Source organism: Thunnus maccoyii, chromosome 20, assembly GCF_910596095.1.
Source record: "Thunnus maccoyii chromosome 20, fThuMac1.1, whole genome shotgun sequence".
NCBI classification, from domain to species: domain Eukaryota; kingdom Metazoa; phylum Chordata; class Actinopteri; order Scombriformes; family Scombridae; genus Thunnus; species Thunnus maccoyii.
This window is the reverse complement of record NC_056552.1, coordinates 8,940,183-8,960,487: the sequence shown is the minus strand read 5'-3', so window position 1 is coordinate 8,960,487 and position 20,305 is coordinate 8,940,183. Positions and strand designations below refer to the sequence as shown.

General features: G+C 39.7%; 1 protein-coding gene across 3 annotated transcripts; it reads left to right on the top strand.

The window, feature by feature from the left end:
* Positions 1-113: 113 nt before the first annotated feature.
* Positions 114-19,487, top strand: LOC121886524 (regulator of G-protein signaling 9-like). Of its 3 annotated transcripts, XM_042396568.1 has the most exons (18): positions 114-496; positions 2,066-2,162; positions 3,479-3,529; positions 3,647-3,753; positions 5,159-5,210; positions 5,298-5,356; positions 5,436-5,512; positions 5,596-5,677; positions 7,951-8,013; positions 8,587-8,616; positions 8,732-8,793; positions 10,168-10,281; positions 10,431-10,546; positions 10,683-10,770; positions 10,927-11,148; positions 11,451-11,574; positions 15,061-15,464; positions 16,769-19,487. In XM_042396568.1, exons 1-18 carry the CDS (start codon positions 428-430, stop codon positions 16,929-16,931), a joined length of 1,980 nt encoding a protein of 659 aa, XP_042252502.1. In that variant the 5' UTR covers positions 114-427; the 3' UTR covers positions 16,932-19,487. The 3 variants fall into 3 exon arrangements, with proteins under 3 accessions (XP_042252502.1, XP_042252503.1, XP_042252504.1); XM_042396569.1 differs by lacking the exons at positions 15,061-15,464; positions 16,769-19,487 and having other exon boundaries at positions 11,451-13,146; XM_042396570.1 differs by lacking the exons at positions 114-496; positions 2,066-2,162; positions 3,479-3,529; ... (3 more) ...; positions 5,436-5,512; positions 5,596-5,677 and having other exon boundaries at positions 7,959-8,020.
* The last annotated feature ends 818 nt before the right edge of the window (positions 19,488-20,305 follow it).

Below are 20,305 nucleotides of genomic sequence, written 5' to 3'. Positions count from 1 at the left end.
GTTAGAAAAAGTCGCGCTCTGATTGGTCGAGTCCCTTCTCTCTTTAGTTATGTTGCATTCACAGGCTGTTGGGAATACGGAATTTCATAACGCACTTGTAAAGATTGTTAAATTGGGAAATGCACACAAGACATCCTCGCTTTTCTATAAATTGCCTATTTCCGTTACATATCCGATGTGTCAACATCACTTTCGTTATAAAGTCAATTTAAATGAGAAAAACGAGAATGTAACAACACATTTTCAAATTCCCACCCTCCATGTAGGAGCACTTGAAGGCAGCACCGGTATAGATCATTGCACTTCCCCTCAGCATCCCCACACGACACAGACAGGGCTCACAGGCGACAGTTGAATTGACTGTGTGTGTGTGTGTGTGTGAGGGAGAGTGTGTGCGTGTGTGAGGGAGTGGAAAGCACCAGGCACTATGACAATTAGAAACGCTCTCCGGGATCATGGACAGAGGTATCGACCACGGATGGCATGTCTCAAGAAGGTAGGCTATCCCCCTTTACATCAGTGGTTATCACAAAGCTGCTCAGGCTTATATAGACAATACCTGCAGACGCACCATGGATTCTCTAAACGCAATGCTTGTGCTGTATTGATCTGCTGTAACCTCATAAAACCTGGCTGTAATCACATTATAGTAGCTTCTAAAACAATCTGTATTCTCTAAAGATCCTCAGAGGAATCCCTTTCCTGATGGTCTACAGATTTCTTTAGGTTGGACATTTTTTGTAAAGCAGGTACCATTTGAATTACACAACCTTCATTGCCTCAATTATGCATTCAAAAAAATCTGAATTTTAGTCACCCAATTAATTAAAATCAATTAAAATCTCATAAGCAAGCATTTAGAAAAGCATGTAACACAGTGACAAGACATCAAAATGCTGCAAATCAGATGTTATCTTGGTGTCAGTTTGCACTTCGTCTGTCTGTCACACTAAATGTTAGTCTGTGTTTTGTTGCAACCTTTTCACAGTGATAAGGTCATTCAGTTTAATAAGCATTAAGCCTGGATCAGTATCAGTGCTTCCATCTACACCAACCAGCCTCTGGAAAGAAGTTAATCCAGGCGCTGTGTATTGGAAAACAATCCAGCCCGGTCCTGTGGCCAGAGTGTGGCTCGATTCATCATCTCACATTTCACATTTGTTCATGATAGGAGCTGCGTGTTTATCACAGCGTAGTAACTCTTGGTATTGCGGAGGAGGTCATTAAGAAAAAAAAGCTCTATCATTAACAGAATAATTTCTATGTCTAGAGTCTATTGATTCACAGCACTCACAATGCCCCGCTCTCCAGGGGAATGCTGACAGAGAACTCATGTCCAGGAGAACTTGGTGTTTTGGTCCATGAAAGCCCACTTTGGTCCAGCTCAGCCCGGGGCTTATAGCCTCTCCAGGATGACTTCAAAGCACAAAGCCACTTCAAACAGTCTCAGGAGTCGACCGCACACACACACACACACACACACACACACACACACACACACACACTCACACACATGCTCACTCTCTCTCTCACACACATTCACACACAAACTGAATTAATAAACTGCACTATTCCGTGCTTTCCAGTACACACCTGAGCTGTGGGATCTATGGGAGCTGTGGGATCAGATGACGCAATAACTAAGAAACTATTTAGGGCAGTGACTCACCGTGAAAAACCTCCTACACAAGCCAAGCAAAAACAATTAGATCAGGGCATCAAACAAACCCCACACCTCACCTTTTGCCATCTTTGAATACAGTGTTATGGTTCAGATTTGCAGTTTTATTGAGGTTTTTGGACTTAAAAAGCGGAAATAGAGTTAAGAGAGTCGGCTAATCGCACTGATAGGAAGTATTAATGACACACTTTGATCGTGATTCTTAATATCAGAGTTCTCAAATCACTTAGAGGCAATTAAGATACATTTTTTTCAAATCTTTAATCCATCTAACCTGTTTTTTTTTTCAAGAAACCTGTTGGCACGGTGACCTCTGCCCCTCACTCCTACAACCAGTTGTCGTGATAACCTCTTCTCACCCCCCCTTATAATGTTCCTTCGCAGGCGGAGAAGGTGCTGCTGGAGATGCAGGATCCCAAATCAGGAGTTAAGTCGCAGCCTCAGCGGCTGGTCATCACAACAATACCACACGCCATCACCGGTGAGGAGGCGACACACACACACACACACACACACACACACACACACACTCACACACACATGGGCTCATGCAAACACTGATGAATGCATGTACGGTACACACTTGATGTTATTCAGCGGCTGGTTGAGTGATTGTGCCTGTATAGTCTCACTGGAGGATACCAGAGCTCTGGGCTCAAACTCGAGAGCTACAGATTCCATCTCCATGACAACCCCCACGGTCTCGGAGTCAGAGAGAGGGAAAAAAGTAGGAGGTGAAGGAGGAGGATGATTGAGCGGGCGAGAGGAAAAGAGCAAGTAACAGAGACAAAAACAGGAGAAAAGCAGACACAGAGCAAGGTGGGCGGGCGGCAGCAGCAGCGGAGGAGGAGGAGGAGAAGAGGAAGAGAGGGAACCTAGAGTTCTACGTCAGGCTGGTTAAAATAGCTGAATCAATGAAACTTAGCAAACATGCCTCTCCTCTCCTCCTCTCCTTTAACTTTCTTTCCTCTTTTCTTCTTTCCTTTCTTTTCCTCTCTTTTTATTTCCTTTTCTTTATCTTTCTTTCCTTTCCTCTGCTTGTCTTACCTTCATCTTTCTTTCCTTCCCTTTCCTCTTCTCTTTCCTTTTGCCTTCATCTTTCTTTCCTTTCCTCTCCTCTTGTTTACTTTCCTTTAATTTTCTTTCCTTTCCTCTCTCCTCTCCTTTTTCTTATCCTCAACATTCTTTACTTTCCATTTCTTCCCGCTCCTCTCCTTTGTCTCGTTTCTTTTCCTTTCTTCTCCTGTTCTTTCCTTTCTTTACCTTAATATTTTGCTCCTCTCCACTCCTTTTCTTTACTCTTTTCTTTCTGTCCCTTCCTCTCCTCTCTTTTCTCCTTTCCTCCCCTGTTGCTTCCTTTTATTTATCTTTCTTTCCTTCCCTTACATCTCTCCCTCCCTTTTCTTACCTTCATCTTTCTTTACTTTACTTCTCTCACCTCTCCTCTTCTTTCCTCTCATCTCCTCCTTTCCTTTCCTTGTATCTTTCTCTCCTCTCTTTCCTCTGTTTCTCGCCGTGCTTCCTCCACAAACCCCCTGTCCACCTCCTCCTCTGCCTCTCTCCCTCCATCTGTCTCCTCACATTAGCTGGAGTGGCTCACAGGCTATCGACATAGTCAGTAGTGGTATATCAGAGAGGGGTCTGACATTTAGAGGCGCACACCCACCTCACAAACACTCACAGCACTTATTTCTTTTCGTTCGCTGTCAGAGCTGCTTTTGTCTGAAGTGCCTTTTTTTATTTTTTCTATAGATGCTTTGTTTCCTCAGACTTGTCATTTGCATCTTTTCTCTGCAGGTGAAGACATAGTTGCCTGGTTAGCGGACAGATTCAAAGTAGACACACAAGGTGAGAGATGCTGTAGTATGTACTTTAGGTTATATACAGAGTTCGTCAGGTTTTATGTGCTTTAAATTCATGCCCAAATTACCTAAATTAACTTAAATATATGTCTGTTGTTTTCAGAGGCGAGGAGTTTTGGCTCTATGCTGGTGGCGTTAGGATACATCTATCCTCTACAAGACCACAAACGCTTAGTGATCAAACCAGATGCGTCCCTCTATCGCTTCCAGGTACACACACACACACACACACACACACACACACACACACACACACACACACACACACACACACACCATTTTTCAGACTTTTTGGCCCAAATTTTAAACCCAAAGGAGCCACGTACTGTGCTGAAATAGTTTCTTCAGACAGGATACATAAGAAGCTTCCTTTTGAAAAGTTTCTTGTCTTGGTTGATCTTTAAAAGCTGCAAATGCTCCCAACATCTGATGAAGGATCACAGAAGTTTTCTTAAACTAACAAACATTTAACATTTTTAGCAAATAGGTTGTGTTAAAATTGTTAATAGAGTATAACATTACCCACCATTACGTTATATTTTTACACTTGCAGATGTGAATCCACTGGTAGTTGTGATTAGGTGCAAGTTTCTGTATTCTGTAAAGCACTTTTATTGGTGTTAGATATGCTCTGTAAACATACTGACTTGACTAGAGTCGGACGATATAATGATATATACCATGAGACAACAGAAACTGATTATCTCTGGTTGTAGTAGTGTTGCAAATCAGTGAGAAGGAACGCCTCATGATATAATATTGGATTTACAGGATTTTTCCATCAATTTGATGATGCACTTTAATTTTTTTCTGTGTTTAATCTGGTGGATTAGTCAAAACAGACCATGTGTGTAATTGTGATTACATTTTATATATATCATGATATAAAATCACATACTGTGATAGAGGAATCTCCCTATACTGGACTTGACTGAAAACAGCCAGTTAGGGACCAAGAATACAAGTGTTGTGCTAATGACACATAGACCATCTCTCATTGCATTTTTAATTGCTCTCTTTCTTAACTTCAGCACACAGTAACTGATAACTGATAGCGACTTATGGACAGAATTGCTAAAAATGCATTCAGAAGTCTTAAATTGTCTTGTTTTGTCCCACTAACAGTCCAAAAATCAAAGAAATCCAGTTTATAATGATATGAAACACAGTAAAGCAGCAAAACTTCATATTTTAGTGGCTGGAACATGAAAATGTTTGCTTGATAAATGACTCAAAAGGTTAATCGAACATCAGAATTATTGTGAATTAATTTTTTGTTGAACAAGTTGATACTTGTTCGTCCAACCGATGAGTCACACAGTTGTCGAAAACAGACGGATGAAGTGAAGCTGAGGAACTGAGGTCATCCTAATATTTGTTTTGTTTTAACTGCTCTAACATGCAAAAGGTAAAATAGGAAGATAAAATAGTTCACCGTTCAAGGACGGAACAAAGGCAGGAGCAAGCAGAACGGCATTTTGTGACCCTAAATTGGTCTGGTTTTGGTTTCCAGAGCAACGATAAATTTAAATAATTTTGGTTCTGGTTTGTAACAAACAAATGCAACTCACAGTAACACTGAACACATAATAACTCGCTCATTTGTCCTTCCCAGACACCGTATTTCTGGCCTACACAGCAGTGGCCTGTCGAGGACACAGATTATGGTGAGTGCGACTGCACTTGTGCACATTTTACATCCCGTCCTGTTCCAAACACTCGGCTAAACACGGCTTTTCGTTTCATTGTTAAAGCAATCTACCTGGCGAAAAGAAACATACGTAAGAAAGGAATCCTGGAGCTGCATGAGCAGGTAAGAGCGACACCGAGAGACCCAAGTATAATTAATTTTGTTGGTTGACATTTACCGAGGTGTTATTTTCTGTGCTCAGGAGCAGTATAACCGTCTTCACAAGTGGATGAATCATAAATGGGATTTCATAGTGATGCAAGCTAAGGAGCAGTACAGGTAGGTGTGTGAAAGAAGAAACTCAATGGCATCACTGAGTTTTAAAATCAAGAAGGTGTTACGATTATCTGTGTGGCTTTTAGGGCTGCAAAGGAAAGGAAGAAGCCGGACCGTGTGGTGTTTGACTGCCAGGAGAGAGCCTACTGGGTGGTTCACAGACCTCCGGTGAGAATACACACACACACACACACACACACACACACACACACACACACAGATGGCTGTCAGACTTGTACTGTGAGCGCAGGATACAGCTTCATATCAGTGGATTGCCAGCAGACAGAGAAGTCTGAAAATAAATTGCACTCCACCTCTATACTTCCCAGGGTATCTCATTATCTCTACCCATGATGCCTCATTACCATTACATGTCCAGTCAGAGGAAAAGGGCACGACTGATTAATATTTCACACTGCGTAGGAGATGTGGTGCAGTGGTTTGCACCTCCTGCTTGCGGCATTATGAGTCTTAAGTTTCACCCGGTGTTGTGAGGCTGGATCTGGGAAAGTGGGATTCAAAAGACCCCAAAGGTTCACTTTGTGTCAACTGGTTCATGACCATTTGATTAAGTACAAATTTGATTGGGAATACGCTCCGCTACTGCAAATATAAGCTGAAATAATAATAATAATAATGATAACATAATCTAGAGGCCCAGTCTGTCTGTTTTTTAAGACTTTTATTCTATTAGATTATATTGTGCTTACATGGTGCCTATTTTAAAGAATTATCTAAAACATATTGACACACAGCAAACCTGTGAGTACTGTACTTTAATTTACTTTACTTTATCCACTTTATCCATTTATTTATCAGGGACAACACACGTTAATTAACATCAATATGATGCTAACGTGTCAGTATATTTTTTAACAGTTCTGGGAATTTTTGGGTCTCCCCTTGTATGACATCAATCTGTGCAGAGACTGCAGATGAAAATGAGTCTTTTGGCCAAATCTGTGATTATAAATCTTTCAGTTGTACCTCTCCGATCCAATTCAAAGTACTCTCCTTGAGATGTGATACATTTGTCCAAGCGCTTCTCTCATTCCTGGAAACATTTCCTGTAGACATCTTTTGTCACCGTGCCCGGAGCCTCCCATGTTTCTCACTGGATTTTTTTCCACGGTGGCGAATCTTTTTCCCCTTCAATCTCATTTTAGTTTCATCAAGCTGTAGGCATACGCTACCTAGAGGCAAATCCGATAACTACACCTTACTCACGTGCTATGGATAGCTTCCAGGAATTTTTGGGTCCCTCCCACGTAAATTAAAAGAAACAGACAAACAAAGAAATATCAGAGCACATACTGCATAAATGATAGAATATCTAATAAAAACATCACAATCAGAACTTAATTACAACAGATAAGATCAAACATCACAAAGGACCACACAATTATAGTCCTCCAAGTACATGAAGCTGCCATAAGTAGTCAGCTGTCTGCATTGTACTGACGTAAAGGCGACAGGTTGCATACACAATGCTCAGACAGCTGGAGGAACAGAAGGGAAGTAGGGACCATCAGTTTATGGTCTCTGCTGTTGCGATTTTAATTGTTGGATGTGTCAAACAAAGCAGGAACACCACTTTAAATGTAGAGTGAGTAGTTGAACATTACATTTCTGTTTGTGCACAAATTCAACAAATATGATACTACAAGTGTTGAGCTTTAGAGATGTTGGTAGGTGTATTTTCAAACAGACAGAGCCGGGTTAGCTGTTTCCCCCTGTTTCAAGTGTTTATGCTAAGCAAAGCTAATCACTTCATGGTGCTACTTCAGTGCTAAATGCACAGGCATGAGAGCGGTTGTAATTGCTCTGATCATCTCATCCTGACAAGCAATTAAGCTTATTTTCCTAAACATATAATATTCTTTTAGCCTTCCTGTAGAAAAAAATTACAGAAGTTTTGTTTTGAGTCTCATTTTTATTTCACTTTTTCTGCCTAAGAAAATGTTTATGCTGAAGGCAACAAACAGAAAAGAAGAGATGGTGTTTGCATTCACATTACATAAAATATTAATATAAGTTACACTTATTTGCTCGCTTGACAATCCCATACTCTACACACTCACTCTCTTATTCATAAAAATCACAGAAGCTTTCCATCTGAGATAATTTCATTTCTCAGGGACAGATTTATTCTGTCAGCTAGTAAATGTGGTTTATAGTCAATCAATTTTTAAAACCCCTGCTGGAAACAAACAAATATCTGTAAGATGTTTTCATCACATCCAACAGTGAATTCAAACAAAATCACATTTCACACGTGGCTGGCCTCTTGTCGTCCCACGTGGTTGGGAATTGTGTGACACATTAGCAGCCGTTGATTAGCATTGTAAAATGGCCATCTGCTTTAATTAATTGGTCCTTTGGTAAACACACGTTGTGTAATTTCTTTTATTTGATGTGTGTGTGTGTGTGTGTGTGTGTAGCCAGGGACAGTGAGTGCCATGGACTATGGACTGGAGAGACGAGTTGATCCAAACGCAGACGAGGTAACAGGTGAGTCTCTGCATGACCTGTATGAACATAATTCCTGTCAATCAGCTTATATTCAATAAGAGGCTTTAATGCATGGATCCAGGTGCAGTAAACGGCTCCTTATCTTCCTTTTCCTTTCCCTTGTCTGCTGTTTCAATCATTAAACTCACCTTTAACTAAAATAAATTCTCTTTTCTCTTCTCTCCTCTCCTTTCCTCTCCTCTCCTCTCCTCTCCTCCTCCTCTTCTTTCTACTGCAGGCATTTTCCATGGCTCTCTTTTTGTATCCAGACTTTTAAACTGGTTATAAACACCTACACACACACACACACACACACACACACACACAAACCTTGGCCGTCACTTAACCTACTTGCAACCACTTTAACTCTCAAACAGCCTTTTCAAGAATCATTCAAAAATGTAGTCTAAAACTCACAATAGTCCACAAAAACCACTGAAGTACAAGAGCACACACACAAATACACCCAGCACAAATATCCCACTCTGTCTCTGCAGATGTAGATTTTAAATCTGTGATATGACACATAATCTGTTATGTAACATTTCATATATTTTCTCCTCCAGACAAAAACACCCGACTTCTACGAGAGAATCGTAAGTGAGATTTTGCAGCCCACTTCTTTCTCTCATCCTGTTTCATCTCAACCAAGTGTTATCATTAGCAGCGATGGCGTTTTTATAGCCGTCATCTCTCTTCTGCTTCCTCTAGATGATCTTTACCCAGCAGTCCATCATGAGGCCCAGAGTGAAGTCGTCTGTGTCCATTGGCGCGTAAGCTAGTCCATCATATTTCCAGCTTGCCTACAGTATATCTGTGAGAAAAAAACAAGTCGCCATAGATCGGTTGCATCATACTGCACATCTCATAATAACAAACACATATTTCTCTCACTGTATCGCCACTGACCTGCAAATGTAGGACAAGTGGAAGTCATGCAGAGATGAGATTTGACATGATATAGATACAGTAACTGAAGGTTTGGTAACTTGTTATCATGTCATCAGCCTGCTAGCATGTGATAAGCAATTTGTAAGATGTATCAGGAAGAACATACTTATGCCAAAGCTGCACAATCCTATAAAATGTTTTTATTAAAATGATAATTTGCAGCTGGGAGCAGATCTACATTCAAATACATGTACTTATAAACATTCAGGGTCAGGTTTCTTTCATGCAGAAAGGCAGCAAAGATTGCAAAAATGTAAAGAATTCTGGATTCAAAACTAAAATCTTATTACTTATTCTTTGACCAGTGGCTGAACTTTCCATTCAATGTCAATAAGAACTGTGTCGCCAGAATTGTACTATATGTTGTTAACTAACAAACAGATAAGAACAAAAACATTAACTCCTGTAATAAATTTTATGTTTCAACATTCGGTCAAAAGAGAAAAGCTGCTTTAGTCACTAATTTACCATCTATCATTAGTGTCAGTAATGTCCCACTTTTGTTACCATTTAGTGGTGACTTGACATATTTGGTGACAAGATTCCTTTTAACACCTGAGTGTACTGAAGCAACAGGACGTAACTTTTAGGAAATGACATTACAGGAGATGTATTTATATACTGTTATAATGTCAGATATCTATTTTGAACATGATCAAAGTCAAGTCAAAAGGCTTCAACCTGCTCTGAATGTTAAATTTGCAAAGTTACTTCTACTTTCTCCTCTTGATGACGTCAGATTGTTTGTGCATGCCCACAAACAGCCATCCGTTCGGTAGCCTTTGTTGCTAAGATTTTTGTTGTTCAGGTTGTCCACTTGCATATTTCGGTTCAGATTTTGGCTCTAACATGTATGGATGTATTTGAGCAGTTTTTATTTTGAGTAAAGATCCGGAAAAAGAAGTGAAATCGTATTACTGTAGTTTGTTTACGTAGCCTGCAGAGCTGCTAACCAATCAGAGTTGGCTCATCGGGAGGGGGGGCCTTAAAGAGACAGGCGCTAAAACAGCCTGTTAGAGACAGAGGCTGAGCTGAGGGGCAGCATAAAGGGCCAGCATAAGATAAATAAGGTTTTTTTTAAACTGTAAGTCATGCAAAGATATTCCAGTAGTTGAGATCCAGCAGTCCCTTTGGTTGTATCATTGCCTGCTATTTTGACGCTCCTCTCCAGTAAATTCCCTTCCCTGTCTTTGCAGATTGGTGAAATACTGCTCCACCTACAACAGCCACGACCCTTTCCTCTCCAAGTGTCTTCCCAGCAACCCCTGGCTCACTGATGATGTCACATACTGGAACTTGAACATGCCCAAGTGAGTCAGCTAAGGACGATACATAATTTATATGTCATTCATTTAACAGGTGTTTGAGATTCAACTGATGGTTGGAATATAATTTACAATAACTAGTACAATTTGTTCTTTTTGGTGATTTGTTTTTTCTTTATTTGTGTGTGTCACAGTGTGGAAATCCCAACTAAAATGCGTGTGGAGAGGTGGACGTTCAGCTTTGGAGAGCTGCTCTCAGACCCTCGAGGACGAGATGATTTCAGACTCTTCCTGAAGAAAGAATTCAGTGGTACGATGGTTGTTCTTTTAATTAGATGACCTACAAAAACACGCATTGAACAAGACTGATTAGAAGGGGCAAACATCAGCTTAGTAAACCTTTTTCTCTTTTCTATTCAATTGTATTATGTTGTCAAATATCTTAGGTGAGAACTTGGCGTTCTGGGAAAGTTGCGAGGATCTGAAGTGGGGAACAGCTGCGACAATGAGAGAGAAAGCCGAGCACATCTACAAGTAATGTCTTAATTTCTTCTCTGTGTGGAATACGTCCACAGCTATCTCTAATGACTCTAATTCATGGCTGTCGAGGTTTGAAATTATATAGTCAAGTGCAGCTGTCACTTGACTATATTAAGCTTTTTAATTTCAATTTTAATCTCCTGATCCCAGGACATTCCTGGCCCGTGGTGCACCTCGGTGGATCAACATTGATGGAAAGACAATGGAAATCACCGTGAGCGGCTTGAGACATCCACACAGATACGTGCTGGACGCAGCCCAAACTCACATCTACATGCTCATGAAGAAGGACTCATATGGTCGATACATGAAATCTCCAGTGTTTAAGGACACGACGAAGAAGGCCATCTGTCCTGATGAGCACAAGTTCTCGTAAGTGGCAGCTTTAAATTCACACGTTTTTGCATTTAACTGATGGCACTTTTTCTGAATATATTTAGTCTGAATACGGTTATCTCATCCAGCCTGATAAAGAACAAGTACACAGTCAGAAATGGCTCAAAGGGTGACTTATTAGTACATCTGAAAAACCCAAATTCTCATCTCTCTGGCTGATAATTGGTCTCACTGCAGCTCACTGCAGCTACTTCATCCATCACTCTAAAAAACGTAATTTTTACCTTGTCTTTTCCTCCCTTCTCCTCTCTTTTATCATCCCTCTCAATCCCCCCCAGTGACGCCCAGTTGGAGCATAATGCGAAGAACAGGCGGCCCAGCCTCAGCCCCATCATCCTCCGGCAGCAGGAGCAGGAGCAGAGGGCCAAGCTGGCCGCCAGCGCCCCCGTTGACATCACACAGGTCATGAGCAAACTCAGCAAGCAGGGCAAGGAGGTCCCTCCTCCTCCTCCTAAGAGATGAACACAAACACATGGTGCTCAGTGATAAATGAGTTTACATACTGACGCTCAGTCAGGGTTCTGATTATTTCACTTTATGTAACTGAATTATTTAGTGCAGTCATTTGAATAGGAGCTGTAGTACATTTCTTACTGATGATGTCTACATTTTAAAGCCATCGTAGTTATCCTTTAAAGCTGCTATAATCGATATTTTTATATTAACAATGGATCAAGTGATTATGTGTAACGTGAAAGGTTGCTTCTAGTGATGATTCCAGAGAGAATTATCACCCGAATGCAGTTCCCCACAGCTTTATGGTGCTTTAAAGCGTCTTTCAGCTCATTGTTTTGGTTTTCTGGCCAACTTTAAAGGTTTGGTTCACTCTCAGTGCTCTCATAGCGCCATTTTTGGCAGCAGCATCAGCAGAAGAGCTCCAAAAAGCCACTTAAAACAACCTGCAGCACCAAAGCAGTTAAGAATCCAGATATTCCCAAAGCAGAGCAAAACATACCTTTTAAGGAGAGAAAATATTAGATTTACATCCACCACATGTCCCGAAAAACATGTCTCTAGATGAATGTTGCTTTGTATATGTTGGATGTGTAAATAGGCAATTGTTTGCTAATAAGTTCGCCAAAGTTCACAGCATGTTTCTGCTGACCCCAAGTGGTTAAAATCTCAGTTATCGCAGGTTTAATGATATTCAAACAAAAACCGACAGGCATATCCATGCTAATGTCAAAGAATCAAGAATATTTATTTCCAACATGACGTTCAGTGGAGAAAAAAAACTCCTATTTGGAGGTTGTTTCATCCTCAACATGCCACAAAAAATCATTCAAACTCGACCTGGCGAGCCACTGTCATGTTGGTGCAACAGAAAGTGTTAGTAAGTTACTTTCAAGGTCTAAAAAATTAGCTGTTTGCTGTTTGAGAAAGTGGAAAGTGAAGTTATTGAGAATGGGAATGTGCAATACAGAATATGAAATCATAATTTAGTTGCATGGTATTATAGCCAGAGTGTTGTAGACACATTAGGTGTAGTAGATATATAGTGAAGTAAAGTAGGACTATTCTAAAAGGTCACTTCACTGTAATTACAAACATCATTGCACAAACGTTACCTCTCGTGGTATCTAGCCCTGCACTTATTTACATTTTGAGATGTACACTGCCGAGACTTTTTAAATGCTTTTACTACCACAGTGTTTCAACTAATGTTTCTTTTCAAATAAAACCAGAAGTATCTGCATGGCTAGAAATATGTTTTTAAGTGATTACAGTGAATTGACTCTTTTAACACACACAGATTTATTGAGAACTGACTACAGGCAGAAGACAATTGGACATTTTCGGACGTCTGTTACATTTCTGTCCATACATGCTGTAACCCTTGTCTGTCATATTGTTTCCCATAATGCATGTGTTGTACTGTCCGTCTTCACTGTCAGAGCGTTCTGTACTGGTCTGTATGTTTTCTGTGTCATCAGTCATAAGCTAATAAAACATCCACAAACCACCTCATGTTTATCTGTTTGTCCTGAGTCGTCATTCACTGTTTTCATCAACGTCATGACACACATTCCTCTTGTCCTTCCTCGAGTTTTCAACGCTGTCTGCTTGAAGTGATTGATGACGATTCTGTCCTGATTATTGGCAATGACGCTGAACTAATCTCAGTTAAAACTAGAGACAGTACATGTGATGCAAAGATCTTTCTTTTTTCTTTCTCTCTAACTAAGAAAACCTTGATAACACCAGCCATAGGTGCATACATAATGCACTGTAACATATGTATTAGAGCTGAAATCATTAATTGATTAGTTGATCGATTGAAAACTAATTTGCAGCTTTTTAAAAAATAATTGATTAATTGTTTGTTGGACAAAACAACTGACACTTTAAACAAAACGACTGTCGTATTAATCAAGAAAATAATCAGTTGCAGCCTCATATGTATCATGTCTAAAACATTATAAGAGTAAATCTTCATTTTGCATCATCATCATAATAGTAATACAGTAATAATGATAATAAATTTGATTTTAAGCACCTATCATGTAACCCAAAGACACTTCACACACAGGAAAAAAGCAAAAAAAACTGCATTAATGAAAAGTTTAGCCAAAAATATGGGTCTAGATTATATGATAATGTCCTATAACATCCATCACATAGCAGTATGAAAGTATTCTGAACATCATGATGTTGAAGTTTGTGTGATTAGAAATGCTTTTTCAGTTCCAGTACATAGTTTTTGCTACACAGAAACAAAAGTAAAGCTATAACACATCAAAATTTCTGAATAAATATGAATTTAATTAGGCTATAAATACATAAATATATATACCGAGCAGAGAACAACTCTGGTGCTTATTGTATTCTTATTGCCTTCAAGCATGTCGGAGCCGGTATTCTCCTTCTTTAACACATCTGTGGTTTTGTTTCCCCTGAGAGAGCTGCTGCTCTAAAGAAGGCTCTAATGTCAGGAACAAAAGGCCGTATGATGGTCATATCATGTCTCTCTCACTGTCAGAGGAAATATTAGCTGGTCATCAATACACCTTTTCTTAGTGCAATCAATGAGCTTTCATTAAGGTGTTAACAGTAAAACCACAATCTTCATTCATTTTTTCGAGTAACAGCTTTTAAAGAATAAGAGTGACTATGAGCAACTGTATTACTTGACCTTGCAAATGTAATTTTACCACATTTATGTCTTATGACTGTTATAAAAAGACATGATGCATGATTAATAGTTAATACTCTTATGATGCATGTGCATTACATGTGCTGTAGTGCATTATGAAGGTATAATGCATTGTAGGTATGAGCTTCATCGGATATTTCTGGTGATTTTCTATATACATCATGTGCAGAACCAAAACCAACAATGAATTCATCCTACTTACAAATATTGTGTGTGTATCCAAAGCCTGACATATCATATTCCTCTGTGCTGTAGACCTCCGTTGTTGTCCAAAAACACGTCAATGAGTGCCACAGTGGCATCCGCCATACAAGGAACTTCTCTCCTGAGACTGCAAATGTGACCGTTGTTATTAGTCTTTTGGAGCCGTTTCTAACAAACTACTGTAAATGTAAACTTTGTGGTGAAGGAACATGTCACCCAGTGCAGCAGTGTGGCTCATTGATGTGTTTTTAATAGCTTTTGGTCAACTACGGAGATCTATGGCACAAAGGAATAAGATATATCAGACTTTGGATACACACACAATGTTTGTAAGTAAGATGAATTCATTGTTGGTTTGGTTCTGCACATGAGATCTTTTCCTTTAAAGTAACATATGATCAGTCATTTCTTTCTAAATGTTTGGAAGGAATCATCTGCTGAAAACCTTCCAAAATGCACACACATGTATTTGGAAGGAAACCCTCTCTCGCCGCCCTCTGACTTGTTTCTCTTGCCCTTTGACCTCACAGCTGTGCCGCTTCACCACCCCCGTCCCCCACCTTGCTGTCTACTCTGGCATCACCGACTCCCCTTCTGCCAACGCCTCACCTTCTCTCCCTTTCCTGGCCCACACCCCGGTCTGTCCGTCCCCCATCAGCGTGGCCTTAGACAGCACCTCTGCCTCTGAGCGGCGAGTGGAGGCGGGTGAAGGGGAGCGTGAGGGGAACCCTGAAGCTCGACCTTCAGTAGGAGGAAACGTGTCCAAGTCTCGCATGGCTCTCTCCCTGCGGCGTCTGCTGAAGCGGGGATGCACCCCTTCCACCATGTTTGCCAGCCTGTCGCCTAAATGCCACTCAGCCGCCGGGACAAGCAGCCGCATTCAGCCAATCAGCCCGGATCAACCCAGCCAAGCTCCAACTAGGAGGATCGGCAAGTGAGTGTGAGACAAAGACAGTCACGCCTACAAAACTGCACAGAAAACAGAATTTACAACATGATCCCCTCACTGACAGTGCAGTCAGAAAGCATTGTGTTTTCTACAGTTATATATTTTCAGTCTTTCAGTTTGGATTTTAAATGAAACAAACACTTAAATATGAATGTTTAACTGGTAGTGGTGGTTGTGTGAGGGTGTTTCCAATGCACCAATGATCCTAAACATACAGACAATGCAGCCAAGAGCTTTTTTTGTTCTTGATTCTGAAGTCAGAAAATAAAAAAGTACAGGCCTGATGGTGTCTGTTGATGTCTGTGGGTTGTAGACTATTAGAGCGACTATTAGCTTATCACAGAAGTGTAGCTATCAACCTCAAAAATATGAAATTAGTTGTGTTCTACTCCATCGACTGCAAAGGAGTTGACACCAAATTTAAAGCTGCATGAATCAATATTTTTATATCAACAATGGATCAAATGACTACACATATAAATTTGTTGCTGTTGTTGTTGTTAACTCTGCAATTCCCCTTAGCTCTAGTGTTTTAGGGTCCTTCAGCTCATTGTTTTGGTTTTTCAGCCCACAACTTAACTGTTTTGGTTTGTCTCACTGCGCTCATTTCCAGCAGCAGCAGCAGGCAGCGTTTTTCAGTGAAAAAGCTGTGATAAACCCACTGAATGCTACCTGTCAAACACCAAACAGCAGACAGACAAAGTTAGTGATTAGCTGGTGAGCATTTAGAAGCTAAAGAGCCAAACATTTCCTTCAGGAATTGGCAGAGACCAAACCAGAGATATTATGAATATTAGACTTATATTCAACAGGAGGCCAAAAACACTACTTAAAATATTGCTCTGTGTCTGCTGTTAGCTAAGCTGTTTCCCATAACAGTTTTATAAGGCGATAATTCATTAGATTTGTGTTTACAGCTTGTTCCACCTCCCCCAAGTAGCCACATAAATAATAAAAGAAAATAAATTAATACTGCTTTAATTATTATAATTCTATTTAAGTTTATATGTTAACTCATCCAATTACTTTCTGTTCCTCTAAAATAGGGGAATATGTATAAAAACGGCTACAAATTCAAGCCCCTCTAATGTGAATGTAAACAACCTCAAATTAAAGCTGAAAGTCAGCACTTTAACCACATACTTATTTTGTCATTTCAAATCCAACGTGCCAGAGAAAAGAGCAGACAAAACAAAAAAATCTCACTATCTTAATACTGTCTGACTGCATAGTATTTTAACAGAACATTAACGTCGGACAAGTGTCTCACTTTCTGCAACCTTTCACAGCTTTTTCCAGATTAAAGTGGATATTCCCCCAGAGTGCCGTATCTACCCCATAGAGTCTGAGGATGAGGAGGAAGAGAACCGAGCTGCCTCTCGGGGAGGAGTAGGAGCCAAAGAGATCATCTGTCCCTGGGAGAGCCTCACTCCGCAGAATGGGACGGGCTAACGGGCTACATTTACACAGGTATAAAAAGACAGGGGTTCGCAGATGCAATGTGTCTGTCTAAGCAGGCTGGAAGTAGATTTTTCCCATTTCACAGAGCATAAAGGGGTAAAATCTCATTGTTAATCGTTCCCTGTGTAGGTGTGGCTGAATTCTCACCACCAGGCCACAAAATACAATATAAATACCAAACAACAAAGAGACTGACACACAACAATCAGTCTGGGACACTCTAGAGATGGCTGGCAGTCTACAGAAGACTGAGCATCAAGTTTCACACCTTAAAGGAATATTTCACAAAAATCTCATGTTTTAAATATCAAACATTCACTATACCTGCAGGCTTGAAAGAACCCAATTTTATGACTGTTGTAACTACACCCACCTGAAGCCAGGATTTTAGAAATACTGAGTCCAAATTCCTCCAGTTTAATAAAACTCCTCTATAAAAAATGTTTGACTGTAAAATTTCCTAACTGTTTACATTTGATTTATTGATATTTTCTGCAAATTTTCTCTCATTTTATGGTCTAAATGCTATTTCAAAACATTATCCAAACAGCTAGAAGTATAATTCTTGTAGACAAAAACAATCCAAATGTAATTTGTCATCATTCAGGAATTTAATGGAATCAACACATTTTTTGTCATTAACTTATAATACATAAGTTTTATTAATTTCAAATTAAATCAACTTAAAATGTCTAGTTTTCATTTTCAGACCATTTCTGAACATATTAAACCTGAGTTCACCTGATTTGAAGTATTTTGACTTGAAATCATGAGTTAAATTGAACGAATTGCAACTCATTAAATTAAGTTTTTAAAGAAACACAAACAGCCTATCAGCATACTTCCCAACATGCATTGTTTGAGGGTTAAAACTCTTCAGAGACCCTTCTTTTTTGTAGTTTGAAGAAAACATACATGATGGTAAGCTCGCTGTGGGTCTTTAATACACATTAAGATAAGTCATGGTTGTTTTAATGAAAACAATGCAAACTGTGATGGGTGTTAGTATCAAATTCAGTCCCTACCCCTGTAAGTAGCCTTGCATATTGACTTTGTACTGACTCTGGTATAAAGTAGTTCCAACAACAACAAGTTCTTTGACTTACATGAAAAACTGAATCTTCAAACTGAGAAAATGTAAATAGAAAGCAAAGTCTGACCGTGACCTTTTATCAGCGTGACTGAACAGTTGTTGATTCAACTCAATACCTTATGTTTTGTGATATCTTTAGTTATCTCAGTTTTACATTTTTAAGGCAGCAGGGAACTTACGTTAAGTTGAAACAGCTCATAATGTATTACAGCACAGTAAAAAACAAACAAACTGAGAACATGGCGTTGGTTTCTCAGCTGTAGCTATGGCCTCACAACTGTGTTTGCTGACATTGGTTGCAAACAACAAACTCACACACAAGTTGTATTCAACCATATTTCTGCATATTTGGTGTTTGGAACAAGCACAAGCCTTCACCTTACAAACCTACAGAAAATACGTATTTGATACTAAAAACATTTGTTTTTGGTGGTGTATTCCTCTACTAACTATAGCCTTATTGTCACCAACCCTTACTGATGTGAGCACCAGCTGAGCCCGCTGTTCAGTTTTGTCAGGCTCAGCTCCTCCAGAAGACAACCGGGGGAGGGGGGTGTACGAACGTCCGAGAGCTTTTCAAACCTGAGCTGTAGCTTTCACTTTAAAACCTCAGTCTGTATCTTCTTCATGAACAGTAGCCCAACAGCAGCCTTACCCTCCTGCACACACCTGAGATCTTTTGTTTTTTGGCCTTGCAAGTTTCTAAAAAAAAAAAAAGCAGGCATGTGCACGGACATTTTTTGAGAGCCATGCAGGCCTACGAGACAACAAAAACTATAAATGGGGGAAAAAATATATGAAAAGGAAATTCCTATGAGCATCCTATCCTTATTGAAAACACAAACATATACAGTATATGTACATTAATGTTTACATCCAAATGAGCAAAGCCAAAGAAGACGGACATATTTGGACTCTGCCTGTGCACATGCCTGTTAAAAAAGTATAGATACTGTATTTATATATTTAATATATTGAATAATGATCAGTTTTCTGAAGTAGAGAAGTGTTCTTGTGCTGCTTAATAGACTTAGATGCCTCATCCCCAATTTGCTTACCTCTTACACATGTTATGTGAAGCGACTGGATAGATGCATTTTCAGGTAAAACGAGAGCACATGAACAGCTTGTCTACATGTTGGTTTTTTGCTGACCCACTCCTGTCAGATCTGCGCTCTTCACGACAGAGGAGCTAACAGGGGGTCGGGTAATAGTTTTGTATTTGGCTCCACTGCTGTTTTGTACACTCTGTGTAGCTGTCGTTTGATGTAAACTACCCTGAGCGAGGGGTTGATATTTTTCCTCGCGTGTCTCTCCGTTGCTGGGGGGGCAGTGCAATGTGAATTAACTGTCAGAATGTATTATCTTTACCATGTTTACAGATGCAAGAATGTGAAAAATACCTTAAATTTGTTGTATTTGATTTGTACATTCCATGGCTTGTGTCAAGTGCCTCAATAAATGACTGTCTTAACAAAATGTTTCGCCTTCTTAATGAGATGCTGATACATGTAATCTTAAAGGGTCAGTTCCCTCAAATTACAAAAATCTGTATCTTGACATGATGATAATTTTTCGGGCTTATTTGCCTCTAAGATTTGCATCGCCACCCCACAAAAATGGAGGTGAATGGAAGTGCATTTAATTAATGCAGCAGGAATGTGTCTCCAGAATCAGTGTCCTGTTTATTCTGAATAAGCCACAGAACACACTGACAACAGGTTTCAAAGGGACTATTTCTTTAGTGGGAAGTAGTTGAAAGCAATGAAAACTGTTCACAGTGAGCAACAAGGATACTTATTTTGTTCTGTTGAATTTTTCCATTGGATCACAGTGGAGGCAGATGACTCAGAGAACTCATGCAAATAAAACAACAACTACCTGCATGGGGTAGATACCACTAGAGGTAAATAAGAATAAAGAGTTTTTGTTTAAAGATCTCCAGAAAAAGTTTCATTATTTTGTTATAAACCTTAAAATGACATCTCCTTCTCCTCCCTCATTAAAAACCCAGAATCTATGAATATGCAAATCTGTCTCCTACTAGTCCAATCTCAGTGTTTGTGCACTGGAGGCTTCAAGTTTTCACATCACACATAAGTTGAATACTGGACCATGATTGGCTCCAAATTAATTGTGATGTCACAAATCCTGCTCATAGGTGTACACCTCTTAAACTGAGATTTATGGTGAAAACAGAGACACTTTCCTTCCTCAGTAGATTAATGTTAAAGAGTCTTCTGGTGTCACACTCTGCACATACATCATTCTG

What these genes read in the sequence shown, in the direction of transcription:
- LOC121886524 (XM_042396568.1), top strand. Translation starts at nt 428, where the DNA reads ATGACAATTAGAAACGCTCTCCGGGATCATGGACAGAGGTATCGACCA. An exon ending in CGTCCCTCTATCGCTTCCAG is followed by an intron (nt 3,754 to 5,158) that starts GTACACACACAC and finishes TGTCCTTCCCAG; the next exon opens with ACACCGTATTTCTGGCCTAC. An exon ending in TGTCGAGGACACAGATTATG is followed by an intron (nt 5,211 to 5,297) that starts GTGAGTGCGACT and finishes TCATTGTTAAAG; the next exon opens with CAATCTACCTGGCGAAAAGA.